Source organism: Candoia aspera, chromosome 14 (assembly GCF_035149785.1).
Source record: "Candoia aspera isolate rCanAsp1 chromosome 14, rCanAsp1.hap2, whole genome shotgun sequence".
Classification (NCBI taxonomy): Eukaryota; Metazoa; Chordata; class Lepidosauria; order Squamata; family Boidae; genus Candoia; species Candoia aspera.
Window position 1 is genome coordinate 10,602,013 of NC_086166.1, and position 15,624 is coordinate 10,617,636.

General features: G+C 42.7%; 1 protein-coding gene across 2 annotated transcripts in view; it reads left to right on the forward strand.

Annotated features, from left to right (window-relative positions):
• The window catches only part of ABCA3 (ATP binding cassette subfamily A member 3), a 71,601-nt gene that overhangs the window by 20,411 nt on the left and 35,566 nt on the right, over positions 1-15,624 (forward strand). For both annotated transcript variants that reach the window (XM_063314617.1, XM_063314619.1), the window contains exons 2-3: positions 8,071-8,162; positions 13,275-13,539. In XM_063314617.1, the coding sequence (XP_063170687.1) occupies positions 8,109-8,162; positions 13,275-13,539 (319 nt within the window). In that variant the 5' untranslated portion in view covers positions 8,071-8,108. The remainder of the gene's footprint in view (positions 1-8,070; positions 8,163-13,274; positions 13,540-15,624) is intronic.

The following is a 15,624-nucleotide window of genomic DNA, read 5'->3' on the forward strand; positions in this document are numbered from 1 at the left end:
ACAGCGGTTAGGAAAGAGTTGCTTTGAAGAAGGACTAGCAATCTCTCAATGTTCTTTCCTTGAGAAGTGAGACTCCCAGTGTCCTACTTTTAATTGACTAGTTTCCTTCTCTGGCAGCATGACTTGACTTAACCCCAGGTGTTCTGGACCTTTCAACATCCCTCTTATGGAAAAGAGAAACCAGATCGGTAGCTTTATTTCACGGATGATGTGTCCTCATGACATCTTGCATAAGAGATCATGCTTTTGAGCAGGTCCTGTTCCTGCAGTCCAGAATCACAAGAGCAGAGAGACCTGAAGCTTTCTGTTTGATGGGCCTGCAAAGACCCACCTCCTCACATCTCCTTCAGATGTGGACATCAGATTGTGAGAGAAGGGGGAATTTCAGCTAGCAAAAGGGACCTTCTTTGGAGGTGACCTGGAGAAATCAAGATGTGGGACAGAAGAATGGTCTTGCTTACTCGGCAGCATAACTCAATTCTTTACAGGGTGGTCCAGAGGGAGGGGTCAAAAAATCAAGTTACCTCACCCTCACTATGCAATGGAAGCCTTGTCTTTCTTTTGCATGTGCGTATGAAAAAGGGGCGATGCGTCAGCCACATTGTTGAGGCCACCCTCTTGATATTTTTTAAACCCCCCTCCTCCACAGACACCCCTGAAAAGGCAAGTAAAATAGGAGCACCAGCAGCAGGGACCTGGAGACAGAAGGGTGGCTAAGAAACCTCTGGGTCAGTGTCTCTCAACCTTAGCAACTTTAAGATATGTGGACCAACTCCCAGAATTCCCTAGCCAGCCATGATAGCTGGGGAATTCTGGGAGTTGAAGTCCACATATCTTAAAGTTGCTAAGGTTGAGCGACACTGCTCTAGATTGTGTGTGCAAGCATGCATAAGTAAAGACTCCTTCCACATATTAAAAAACACACTTTTTCAAAGAAATGACTTCACAACCAGGCAATGCTGGGAAATTTAGCCAAGGGATGCTGCATGTTACCTGCTACTTTGACTTCTCCATCCATTCTCTGCTGCACCAGGCAGTAGTGTTCCCTGCAAGGGAGGTTATAAAGTAAACACAACACCTTTGGCTGCTGCTGCTAGAAAGGTCAGCTGAGATCCACAGTCCACAGCAAAAACCAAGATGTGAGAATGTGAGATTCTCTGATGTGAGATTGTAGAATGGTGGTGACCCAACTGATCTTGCGAGTGTAACAAAGAAGTTGAACTTCCCAGACATCTGAAGGGTGAAGTCAAACATTGAACGGGAGGAAGTTTTTTTCCCCCCTGCAAAGTTGATTTCTTCACTAGCCAAGGGAGACAGGCCCTTTCTTTAAGAACAGCAACTTCTGAAATTCGAGCAGCAAAGTCATTAATTAATTTAACTGGACACTTTCTTCTTATGCATGATGAAGAAAGGAATGCTACTGAGCACGCTAGCCTAATTTTTCCTATTTTACATTGCCTTTTGGGTGTTTGCAGGATTGCTTTTTTGCTGCGCTGTTCTCACTTGCCATACGGTCCCTGGGCCTTGTTTTTTACAGTACTGTATTACATACAGTAATAAGGAAATGAGGCCGTCAAAAAACACGGTGGCTAGACTCCATCCAAGCTGACCCCAGCCAGAGCATAAAACAACTAGAAGAAGATTGGAAATAGTGGAGGGAGCATCACGACCAGTGTGGGTTCTTACCCAAAAGACAGTTAAAAGATAATGTAAGAATTGTTTTGGATATTATAGAAGTCTTACAATACCATAATGAATGTCAGGCGGCTCTTAATTTTCCTAGACACAGAGAAAGCTTTTGAGAATTTCAACTGGTGTTTTATGTTTAAAGTTTTGGAAAATATGGACTTTGGAGAGTACTTCATTCAGGGAATTAAGTCAATTTATACACCCCAAAAGGCAGACATCATTGCGAATGACGAGTTAACCAAACCATGTCATGTACAAAAAGGGACAAGACAAAGACGTCCTCTGTCACCTTTGCTATTTATTTTGGTGCTGGAAGTTTTTAACAGAGCCATTAGAAGAGACGAACAAATAAAGGGATTAAAGATTTAAAAAGAGGTTTTGAAACTGGGGGCTTTTGCTGATGATTTAGTTTCCATATTGCAAGACCCTTTGGATGGCGTGGAACATCTGATGAAGAAATTGAGAGAGTCTGGGTCATTGGCAGGACTTAAAGTAAATAAATGGGGGTGGTGGAGAGAGCTGGTCCATAGAATTGCCGAAAATCAGACATGGCTGAACGGATAGCATCCTCTTCCTTATCGTGACCTACTGTATTAGACTGCAGCAATAATGTACTACTGTATTACAGCATTACTGAATACGCTTTATCTTCGTCCCACACCTGTATTTCCATTGTGTGTTCCTCTTGCGTTTGGCCACTCCTTGCAATCTTCTTCATCAGGCGTGTTTTCCTCCGTTGCAGTTGTCCATCATGGCAAGGGTTTTTTTTTTCCTCCCCCACCTTATGTAACATGCCTCTTGTTCTTCAGATGTGTCACCTCATGGGTGTTGTACACACTCCCCAAAGTAGTCTGGTGTGATAATTACAGCACAGAGTATAATACAGCCTTCTATGATTGCAAAACATTCCTTTATACAGGTCACCGTGTGGCCTTTGTTCAAGGAGGGTGTACTTCTTCTCCTGCCCTAATCCAGATAATTACAAATTTCTTCCTTTTGTCACAATTACATCTGGGTCTGTGCCAGTGGGAGGCAATCACCTTAAGTTGAAGCAGCAGGCATGTTTCGAACTGAACACGAACAAGCCGCTTTCCATCTGGCGTGCAGTTTTTTTACGGTGAAGTTTGAAGGGTAGGGATGAACCTAGCCAAGACCAGAGGTACCAGCTTGTATCTGGGCTGAAAGAACATTGCAACCATTATTTTGTCCCTCTTCTAAGGTGTGTCTGCTTGTGTTTTCTTCCCAGGTCACTAATCACTCTTTGTGATGAGTGGGAATCAGGGAGGGGTTGTAACTCTGTGTTCCAGGAGCTGTTTGCATGAGAAAAAAAATTAGATCACAATGTAAATTAGACAGGTTTGGTAGTGGCAGCTGTAAAAAACTTTAAAACAAAAAACAAAACTTTGGAATGCTGGGAGTACTGGGGGAAAAAATACTTGCCCTGCCACTCTATATAAACAGGGAGCAAACCCCACCCTTCCTCGCACTGATGATGTTACCCAGTTGGGTAATGAAACGTCTGCAAGCCAAGCTGAGCGAGCACCAAGGACTCCGCAGTTGAAAAACATTGTTCTAGATGTTTTACACTACAAATTCCATGATGCCCAAATGCACCACTACAGACATCATTCAAACCCTTTCCAACTTTTCTTTTATCTATAAAATCTATATCCCATGCTTTCATCATTGATCCCAGTCTAGGTGTGGGGTGTGAGTCGTTTCAAAACAAGCACTCTCAAATGATCTACAATTAATTAAGAAAATAGGAATTAAAAACAATGATTCAGTAAAAAAATAAAACAGCAGCCAACCTTTAGAAGCATAGGAGAATCATACATCACTTAGAACTGTGTATGGGCCGATGTGATGGTGACGATTTGTTAAGTCTGTACACCGCCCGATTCCAAACAACTCTGGACGATTCACAAAGTAAAAACACAGAAAAAATAACAACCTAACAATAAGGACAAAGGAGGAAAAAGGTGGCAAAACTGGGCAACCATGAAAACATACACACACTACTCAAAAGGGGCTTCAACCTCCTTAACGGAAGCCTGGTTGAACAGCCAGGTCTTCAAGGCCCTCCAAAATGCCAGTAGGGTAATTGGTACCAGGATCTTTGGAAGAACTTCATTCCAAACAGCAGAGAGCATCCAAGGATGCCAAGTTAGGCTAGAAAGACCCAAGGCCCAACTTTGATCACAACCCTGGAGAACAGGTACATCTTTAGCTAGTGCCAAGAACATCAAGAGTCAGTTTGGTTAAGGCATCAGGCTAGAAACCAGGAGACCGTGAGTTCTAGTCCTGTCTTAAGTAAAAGCTGGGTGATCTTGGGCCAATCACTCTCTCTCAGCCCTGGGAAGGAGTGATGGGAAACCACTTCTGAAATCTTGCCAAGAAAACTTACTCAAAGGGATCAAAAAAAACAACAACTTTCCCAAGAAAGGACATTCCATACCCAGGGCCCTTGTATTGAGAATGTGCACTCTCAGACCACCATATAGCACATTCCTGGTCCATGAAGCATCCTCAAAAGGGCTTCCTCTCTACAACTTAGCTGATGGGCAGATACATTGGGGATAATAGTCACTCATGTTCTTGTCACCTCATGTCCAGAACATAAGAATTGCCTCATTGGATCAGCACTATGTCCATCTAGAAAGATTTCCCTCTCTCACATTGACCCAGCAGAGGCATCTGGGAAGCCCACAGAAAAGGAGATCAAGACAACTTCCTCTCCCATTGATGTACCCATGCACCTAGTATGTAGACATAGGCTGCCCCTGGGCCGGCAGGCTGTACCCAGTTGATGTAATAATTGACAAAGTGCTCCATCAGATGGCCAAATTCCCAGTGGTATATGACTTTGTGCATTACTGCACATACCTTGACATTTGCTCAGGATCTAGCTAGGGGGTGAGGTGGTGCCTTGTATAATGCTTCACCTGCCAAAAACACACACCACCTGTCCCAGGCAGTTTCTAAGAACAATCAGGAGAACCTTTTGCTTGGAGAACTGCTAAAGGTATATTCACATCTCATGTTCCCCATGGCCAGAGCATATGAGATGGTGATCAGAGGCTGGAAGACAGGAGAGTTGGAATGGTTAAATTTGCCCCACCTGGGTGCAATTTTAATCTTGTGAACATAAATTTCATTTTAGGACTAGATGTCCAGGGGACACTTGACCTCAGTGATGTGTTGTTGATGGAAAAGTACTCAGAAGAGCTTTGTTTAACATTTATGGGTTTTCTCTGCTAACACCTTAAGGCTAACTTTTCTCTGTCTCTGACTTTGGTATTTGAAGCAGTTTCTGCTATGAAGTCTGTCTTGGACTCTTGGTAGCATTTACACACTCCAATAAATTGTAGGCTGCCGCATGCACTTTCCAAACATTTCCAGCCTGCTGGTTCTCAAAAGCCACAGAGATGCAAGCTCTGGGATTCCAGCCTGAAGCAGGGTTGCAGGAGATCAGTCAGGCTGGGGGAGATCAGCATTTAGAAAAGGCAGTGGGATTCCAGGCCAAAACCAGGATTCTGGACTGAAGGTGGTGTTACAGAAAGAGAGAAGGCAAAAGAGGAGATATACAGGTAGTCCTTGCTTAACAACCACAGTTGGGACCAGAATTTTGGTTGCTAAGCAAAGTGGTCATTAAGCAAATCCAACCTGATTTTACTACCTTTTTTGAGGTGGTTGTTAAGTGAATCACCACAGGCATTAAGTGAGCCATGTGGTCATTAAGCAAATCACACAGTTCCCTGCTGATTTTGCTTGCCAGAAGCTGGCTGGGAAGGTCAAAAATGGTGATCACGTGACCACGGGATGCTGCGACAGTCATCAATGTGAACTGGTTGCCAAGCTCTCAAATCATGATCACATGACTGCAGGGATGCTGCAATGGTTGTAAGTATGAGGACTGGTCGTAAGTCGTTTTTTTCAGCACCATCATAAATCCGAACTATCACTAAACGAATCGTTATTAAGTGAGGACTACCTGTATTTTAGTTTAACACCAGAGTGCCCAGCCTTTTAAGCTGGCAGGATCATAATCGTTGAGTAGAGACAATGCATACTGTCGCGTGCGCACACTCAGACGTACCTCATGCTAGCAAAAGGAATTTTGTTGTGTCCCTTGCATCATCCTTGCTCTTTTCTTATGGAAGTGAGGCTGGCTTATCTATAGTTTGCAGTTGCTCTGGAAACCTGGAGTGTAACGTTGCAAAGCTGGACTCAGCATGAACTGGCTGCAATTAAGAAGCTGGATGCCTCAGATGATTAGTTTTCAAAGACTAACTGTATTTTTCATGTGTGATTGTTTGGCCTTCTGAATGAGAAAAATGAAACAAAAGAGATCTCTGATTGTAGTGGAATCTAAATAAGACTCTGTGTTCAGTGTCAGTGCAAAAACACATATTCTCACTGAAAATGCTGTGAAATGTTCCTTGGGAGAACAAATGTATCTTAGGGTGGAATGAATGGTATCATGTGCTTTGCCCCAAACAACTGGACAGAAAGAGAAAATTGATTTGTGCATTGCACCAAGCCCTTCTTTTTTGCGTGCCAAATCCACAACTTAATATTTTAAAAGTTCTAAAGAAATTTTAAAAATGGAAAAAAAATGCTGGATTTGCACAACACACTAAAGTGGGCTACTCTTTTTCCATCAGTAGCTGTATTTCATTTCATTTCATTTCATTTCATTTTATTTTATTTTATTTTATTTTATTTTATTTTATTTTATTTTATTTTATTTTATTTTATTTTATTTTATTTTATTTTATTTTATTTTATTTTATTTTATTTATTATTGTATTATTTTACTTTATTATTTTACTTTGTTATTTTATTTTATATTGTTGTAGTAAATTTAACCACAATAGATTTCTAGGCTGGGTGGACTCAAAAACTTGACTTTTTCTTTTAGTTATGGAATAATGGTGGGTTTTTTTATACAGTACAACATTGGGGCAGAACACCTATTTAGCCTTGCATCATAAGAGAAAGGCTACATTGCACTGCCAAAAATTACAATTTGCCCATCAAATTTCAGCAGGTTGATCCAGGGCATGTGTGCGGGCATATGTGTGTTTGTGTGTCTGTTCGTGTGTCAGAAAAATTAGTGCCACCTCCATTATAAATCTGGATTTATGAGCTCAAATGGTTGGGCTTGTGCAATGTGTTAAGCCAAAATCAAGCAAACCGCTATTGTGACTTAATACAACATACAGAACAACTCCAGAAATCTGCTTCATCATTGGGGTTCAACAGAACTGGGCAGCCAGATGCCTCCTTGGAAGTTTGGGTCTTCCCACCATCCCTTGTCATTCCCTCAGTTGGATTCAGCCATGAAGCCCAAATATCTGGGCTACGTTGTCCATAGATTAGATGATTCCAAACATGAATCTCCTTCAATGAAATCAGTGGTAACTTCTTCAAAGGTTCATCACATCATCTTCATCTGCAGGATTATTCATTCCTAGTGTCATGAGTACTAGTCTGACCATATGTCCCGTTTTGAACGGGACAGTCCCATTTTTTTAACATTTCCAGACTGTCCCGTCATTTTAATATAAATGTCCATTTTGTCCCGTTTTCTTAAAAAACCTTACTTAAAAATTTGAAGTTCCCGCAAACCTGTCAGAAGGCAGTCTGACTTTGAGTGGAAGGAGGGGGAGCTCAGCAGAAACGGTGGGAAAAAAGCCGCAGAGCTCAACCCGGTGGGAAACCTAAAAAGAAAAAAACAGGATCAGCTGATAGGCGGTGATCAATTGGCTCCTGCCTTGAAATGGTGGGAAGAAAAGAACGTAAAAGCATGGCCAGAGGAAGAACAACTTGTCGGGGACAACCATTCGCTAGACTCTCCAGCCCAGCCTTGCCTCTCGCAAACGAAGGAATCCGAAGATTCCCAGCCTGAGAAAACCGGAGATGTTCCTGCCTGCTGATCCAGCCTGTTGCCCAGCCCTGCCCGGTTTTGCCATCCCAACGTCCCGTTTTGGTCTCAAGGAAATATGGTCAGACTATTCATTCCCCCATTATACCCAAGGATGATTCAGGTAGCATTCGAAGGGGAACCAAAGAACCTGTTCACTCCTCCATAAATAGATGGAGATGATGGAGATGGAGATACACACAAATATGGATTCTCACATCAATATGTATATATGTATATGTATATATATTATACACACACATACCAACTTGGGTAATGTATAGATTTTCTGTGATCTTGAACCACTAGTTTATAATTTACAGGAGATTTTTTTGCTCCAGGATAAAGATTTAACTAAGGTTGTTATCCAAATTGTGCCTCCACTAATGGCTATTTGATGGTGGACTTGCTTTGTATTTTTATCTTATGGCTCCAATATTGCTTTTCCACAGAATCTGAGAAAGTTGGTCCTCCCTTCCCAACAGAAAAGATGGCTGTGTTACGGCAGTTTGGACTTCTTCTCTGGAAGAATTACATTTTGCAGGTGAGTTGATTTGGGGCCATGGAGAATGGGCAGGAAGGAGGTCCATGGAATGAAAGGGCGGAAGTTAAACTTAGTTGTAAGCCAGTCTTCTTTAACCTCCTCCAGATAGGTTGGGCTTCAGTTCCCATGATCCCCAGCTTGAGGATTATGGGAGCTGAAGTGCAGCACATCTGAAGAAGGCATCATGATCAAGAAGTCTGCTTAAAACATGCCTTCATTTCTGATACTGGCTTTCATGCCACACGTGGTGTTGTTTTAACTATGGATTGTTGAACAAACAATTGGGTTTGCCCAATACACTAGCCATAAGCCATAGTTTCCAAACCACCATGCTGGTTTCACTCACCCTGCTAAAACCAACAAGCCCATATTAAGTTTAATGTGACAGATGGTGAAAATTACTGTCAGCTTAATTGTGCTGATTTTAATGAAATGTTTTTCTTGGCCCTACCCACAACTTTTGAGAAGATAGCCTCTACGCCTCTACCCTTCTTTCTCAAACTCCTGTCTTAGCTCAAGATAGAAACCTGGTCTTTTTAACTTTCAGCTTGGACTCCCTCCCTCCCTCCCTCCCTCTCTTTTGGTAGTCAATTGTTTTATTGTATTATAAAATGCAAATAATACATTATAGAATTCAGGCATTAGCTAGGTACAGCAGTATTTGTATCATATAAACTAAAAAGGGTTGACACTATAATTTAGATGACTTGAACCTGTAAAGGTAAGATGAAAAAAGTTTGCATCTGTATTAACTGTAATTCTGAGAAGTTAATGAACATGAAGTTGCTTAAATTGTACAATTAAAGTTAAGCTTCATCAGCCCGTCCCACCCGGTCATGCAGAGAGGGCATGCTGTGGACCCCGTCTGCAAGAGAATTCTATCTGGCGGGGTCCAGGAGGCGGGCCTTCTCTGCAGTGGCGCCCACCCATTGGAACATCTTGCCCCCAGAGGTGAGATTAGCCCCATCGCTCCTGGCCTTCCAGAGGAAGTTGAAGACCTGGCTCTGCCATCTGGCTTGGGGCAGGGAGGACTCGGGGTTGGCTAGTGCCTTGAAGTGCCCCTCCTACACAAGGACTGAATGAGACCATAGCCATCGGGATTTTATTATATTTGGTAGTTTTTAAAATTGTTTTAGTCTATATTTTATATTGGAATTTTATTATATAGTTATTGCTTTATGTTGTAAACTGCCCAGAGTCCCTCTGTTACGAGGGGATGGGTGGTGACAAATTTGATAGATAGACAGACAGACAGACAGACAGATAAATAAATAAATAAATAAGCATGGCCTTAATATATTGCAAAATGCACTGAACTATTTTGTAATATAATAAGGAGTTCCATCTTACTTTCTCAGTGAAGGTTATCCGACATTGAAGCGGGCACGCACTGAAAAGAAACTGAGTTGTTTTGCCCTACTTGCAGCTCACCACCTGAGTGAAGCCCACCACTCTCCTATTTTCTGTCCTCCAAGCCTTCAGCAAATTTATTTATTAACTCTTTATCCTATTCTTTGATCTCCATAGCCCTTTAGCATCAATCTCAGGCAACTGTTAGAAGCTCTTGTGTGTACATGCAGTCTTTCATGCACATGCAGACAGCAATGCATTATTATTATTATTATTATTATTATTATTATTATTATTATTATTATTATTTAAATTTATAGGCCACCAGACTCCCAGCGACTCTGGGCAGTTATTAGACGATCCCCAAGTCTCACAAGTTTTGGAAACTTTTTGGTGTATTATTTCTCTTTAACTTGGGAGCAGCCCATCTTGATGAATAAGGGGCTCCCCAGCTTCTGACTCCTGGTGACCTGTAAGCCTATTAAAAATAACGCCCCATCTCAGTCATCGCTATGGACTAACCTATTTGCTGTATGTGTGTGCATATAAAAAGCCAGAAAAATACAAAGTAGAAAAGAAACATTCAAATTTCAGGAGGAGTCCAGCAGCACTTTTTCCAACTAACACACTTTAATAAAAGGCGTACCTTTTTGTGAGTTGCACCTCCCTTTACCAATGCATAGAGTGGCTGGAACTGATATAGGATGTTAATTGGGGGGAGGTGGGAGGAAATGTGGGGGGAAGAGAGGGTGGTCAAACTGATGCAGATTAGATGCAAAACTGATTACAGGCAGTCCTTGACTTACAATCATAATTGGGACCAGACCTTCTGTTGTTAAGCGAGGCATTTGTTAAGTGAGTCAGGCCTGATTTTATGTCCTTTCTTTGCCATGGTCATTAAGCGAATAACCACAGTTGTTAAGTGAATCATGTGGTTGCTAAGCAAATCTGGCTCCCTCCATTGACTTTGCTTGTCGGAAGCTGGCTGGGAAGGTCGCAAATAGCGATCACGTGACCCCAGGACACTGCAACTGTCATAAATACATGCTGGTTGCTGAATTTTGATCACATGACTGCAGGGGTTTGCAACCAGTCCTCACACTTATGACCGCTGTGACAGTCATAAGTGCGAGGACAGGTTGCAAGTCACTTTTTTCAGCACCGTCGTAACTTCAAATGGTCACTAAACGAATGGTTGTAAGTTGAGGACTACCCGTACAAGTACCTTATCAATTAACAGTTGTAATGTGTAAAACCCCATTGTGCTTGCATCTGCTTAACCAACCTATCTTGCCCATCCTTTCCCCCCCTTTCACTCTGATTTATATCCTACATCAGTCTGGCCATTTCACTCATCAGATAATGGGAACTGCAGCTCCAGAAAGCCTAGGCCCCTTAATAAAGTTTGTAATTTGCAAATCAGACAAACAGGGCTCTCCTCCTAGAGCCTCCAAAATTCAGGGTTCTCTTTACACAAAGTCCTAATATTTCGGTTTTCCAGGTTCTCCTAAATAGAACAGGCCTTTAGCAGTATGGGTAGAATTTATTGTAATTTATAACCGTATTTTATTATTTGTATTTTGCTTACTGGTATTGATATTCTGTCTAGACTGTGATTTGTAGTTTTTTTTTAAAACAAGAGAATATGCTGGGTTCTTTACAATTAAATAATGAAATATTGAAAAACTTCAGACTTGAAAATTCCGTTTGCTCACTTCACTTTTTAAATCCCCCTTTTGCCCTCCTTCTTTGATTTTTCTCCTTGCTTTCTCTTAAAATGCTTAATAAAAACATGGTAAAAAATAAACTAAGGATACCAAGCCTACTGTAGTTAATCAATACCTGTTGCGACTCAGAACATGGAGAAAGAAGGTATTGTTAGCTTGGCATCTAACAGACTGTAGCAGCAATAAACTGAACCATCAACAAAAGTTGCAGAGTCAGAGCTTCTGCCCACTCTGCCAGCCAACCGTGTCCACCCCCACATGCAATTCTCCATTCTAGCATTTCATGCTCCATCTCAGCCCTCAGCTCTCAGCCCACTGGAACATTTTTGCGTGGGTGACTTTGCTTCTATGGAATGACATTATCTTGAAAAAGGTTGGTTTGTACTTCAGCAAATCTTGGGATTTTCCCAAGTCTGCTGGATTGTGTTGCTTTAGCTCCATAAGGTTGGCACTCACCACCTTTACACATCAACCTGTGTTTGTGAAACCAATTTTTTGGGGGGGAATTAGAGTTCCAACAATGAAACTGCCTTACAACTAGGTCATTCTGTATCTCTTGATCACTTTCAGCTACTGTTGCCTGCGTTCTAGATCTCCAGTAGAGATAGACTCCAGGCTTTACTGCCTACAGTTGTTATTGTGATTTCAACTGGAGGCAGCCAGGATGAAAACTGAAGATGTCTGCATGGAAAACACGTGCCCTACTTGCTCCTTTCTGTCGTGAATGTTGTATGCAGCACATGAAGTCCCCTTTTGCAAGCACCCAGAGTCCCCTTTTTGGGAGAGATGGGCGGTGATAGAAATTTGAAAAATAAATAAGTAAATAAATGAAATGAAACCAGAAACGTGGTCACTGCACTGCTGTTATTCAGATCCTGGAATTCTGGAAGTTCCAGTCCTTGTTCAGCCACCAGCCACTCTAAAGTTCAGGAGAAACATGTGGTCTTCCAGCCAAACCTACTTCTCGAGGTCCTAATGGCACCACTTTGTTTATTTTCAAGGCACACCAGAATCCTTATATTGTAGATTGATGTGCCTGTATGTAATACTCTGATTAGTCTAGGGCCCATCTGCAAACCATATAGCATTTACAAAGAAGATGGACTGACAGCTCTTGAGGGGTTGTGATCCAGATACCCTGGTAGTTTTGACAGAATTCACTGCCAAAAGAGCATGAGTTGCTGATCTGCTCCGACGCTCTTCCCACAATCCCTCAGTGGCAAATTGGGTTGCAAACACAGAGAGGATGTAGCATGCCTATAAGATGACTGATGGCACAGTATGCTGCTTTCTGAACAAACCAGCCAAGAAGAGTCTCAAGTTATGTGTTTGTTTGTTTGGAAATATGGTCAATGGCCAGCAAGGGGTCTCAGAATTGCCTCAGTAGATCAAGAGCCTTTCCCAACCTGTTTGCTCCAGAAGTTGGGACTCCAGTTCTCAGAATTAGGGTTAGTTCCAAGCTACCTAGAAGTCATCAGGTTGAATAAATGGGATTAGGGATTCCCAGATGCAAAAAAAAGAAGTAGAACCACGAAGAGCTTAGAATTCATCATTCCAACCTTTTGCTTTTTAAGATTCAGTCAACCAAAGAGGGACTTTCTCATAGTGCTCAGTTACATCAGCCTTGGGCCCTAGCATCAGGGAATAATGTATGAGGACATGAATTCACATCTGTGTCCAGAATGGATTGCAACACCTGATCCATGCTGGTAGCCATTACCGCCGCCCCCCTCGCCCCCGTACCATCTTGCTCTAATCTGTTGACATCTGGAGAACTTGTTTTCTAGAATGGCAGGGTCAATACAATCATCAAGTAACAAGTGTTTTTTGCAATGCCCCAGTAGGTCCTTCAAAAGAGGAAAGGATGCATCTCCAGACCACAGATTCGGTATGCTCTCCATCATCCCTGGAGCGCGCCAAGTTCATTGCTAACCCCTTGCCATTTTGCTCCTCTTCGGCTGTGAACACCCAGTTGTAACTCCACCAAATTCCTCTCGCCCAGCCTAACTTGCAGAGTCTTTGTCTCCTTCTGCAGAAGCGGAAAATTTTGGTCACGCTCGTGGAGATTTGTCTCCCCTTGTTGTTTGCCGCCATCCTGATCGGCCTCCGCCACCGGGTCCATTCAGTCAATCACCCCAACACCACCTTATACCACAGCAAGCAGGTGGACAGACTGCCCGGTTTCTTCCACCGCTGGCATCCGGGCATCCTCTGGGAACTGGCGTACGTCCCCTCCAACAACACGGCCGTGCAAAGGATCGCTGAGGTGGTGGAGAAGGCCTTGGAGATCAATATCAAAGGTCTGCGACCCGGCAGGGTGGTTTGCGTCCCTACGTTTCCTTCTGTTTGCAGAGTCCATCTCCTGCAACAGTAGGGCTTTGTTATGAGCTGGCAAAGAGTTATGCAATGCTAGAAATACCGCAGGAAATCAGTGTGACTGTTGCAACGCTATGGAATGCATGCAAATAATTGAAAACAAGGTGAAGAAAATGGAGGGTAAAGTACCATCCATGTCTCAGAATATTAGAACTCAAAGTCACCCAGTAAAATCATTCTGATCTCCCTCCCCTCCTTCTTCCCTTCCCTTCCCTCCCCCTCCTTTCCTCCTTTCCTCCTTTTCTTCCTTTCTCCCTTCTTCCTTTCCTCCTTTCCTCCTTTCCTCTTTTCCTCCCTTGCAATCCCCTCCCTTCCTTCTTTCCTTCCTCCCTTCCAATCCCCCTCCCTGCCTCCCTCTCTCCTTCCCTTCTTTCCTCCCTTCCAATCCCCTCCCTTCCTTCTTTCCTTCTTTTCTTCCGTCCTTCCTTCCTCCCTTCCAATCCCCTCATTTCCTCCTTCCCTTCTTCCCTTCCTCCCTTCCAATTCTCTCCCTCCCTCCCTCCCTCCCTCCCTCTCCCCTTCCTGCTTTCCTTCTTTACTCCCTTCCAATCCCCTCACTTCCTTCTTTTCTTCCTTCCTTCCTTCCTTCCAATCCCCTCATTTCCTTCTTTCCTTCTTCCCTTCCAATCCTCTCCCTCCCTCCCTCCGTCCCTCTTTCCCTAGTGAGTCTAGTGAGGAATAGAAGTCATCTCTAGGCAAGGAATCTGTGTTGGAAATGGCAGGACTGGATGGAGCAATGTGGTCTTCTGGATGAGGAGCACGTAGGCTTCTGAGGAGAACATCTGCCATAGATCAAGAGCTGCTTCTGCAGTACACAGTGGAAAGATACCCACAAGCGCTCCATGTCACTCTGTGGAGCACTAAACCTGCTTTTGATTCCAACTCCAGAGAAACATTTTGGGAAAACCTTATGACTGCAAAGAATGATAGAAGGCCATTCCCACACATCTATAAATTACATGAAAGTCTAGGCCAGTGTCTTAAGATGCAGGCATCTGGGTAGCTTTCAAGTTCTTTTCCCTCAGAAGAAGGTGTCAGGCTGGGTTATTCAGGGCCCACTTACAGTTTAATTTGTATATTGATTCCCTAGTCAAGGATCTGTGCAATCTGGATCTCCTCTGAGCTGGTTGATAAGCAACTTCAGTCCAATTCTTTGCCAAAGATGTGATGGTTCTGTCTCCTAAGTTGGTCTTAGGAGAATGTTGAGGATCCCATGCCAGTATTGCTCTGGTAACCAGCTTCAGATTTATGACCAGAAAATTAAGATCATAATGTTTACTAAGAGATCATGTAACTGTCAAAGTCAGGACAAGAACATCAAACAAAGTAAAGTGTTTTAAGTATTGACTGATAATTTTTTTTTCATGAACACAGAGAAATGGTGCAATAGTCTTGAGGTTCTTCTAACCTATGCCCCTCAAAGAATGGAGGCTCAAGCTTGGCTGGTGTTCTTCACTTTTAGCTTGGGTCCCCTAACGGTCCTTGATAAATATTGTTTGGGCTGGAAGAAAGCCTCAGCAAACGTATTGCTGAGATACAGCCTTTCAGCAGAGTTCTTGTTATCACTCAATGCAACATAAATAGAAAGATTCTAAAACGAGCTATGGATGTAGGTATGCAAAACTATCTAAGTGTAGTTTCTAATGGCTTTAAGCCTTGGAGACCGACTGTCAGTCTGCAGGCAGCAACTGTCTCACTTTTTGGAAATGCTCAGGTTCTTTCAAACACACTTTAATGTATTGCCAGCTATCTTGCAGAAGGTTGATTGAATAGAAGAATGAACATGCAAGTCAGTTGCAGTTGAAGCAGCTACCCATGTCTTATTTTATTGAAAACACAATGAGTACTACGCAGACCTGAATGTTGGCTATTATTTCACTTTTGTAATAAACCTTCCAGGTTGTCCAGGTGAAATCTATCAGTCCTGCTAGGTAGACCAAACCAGGAAATCAACTCTACAGGAAAGCTCAAACTATCTTTATTAAGATTGGCTATAAGAACAGAGTCCT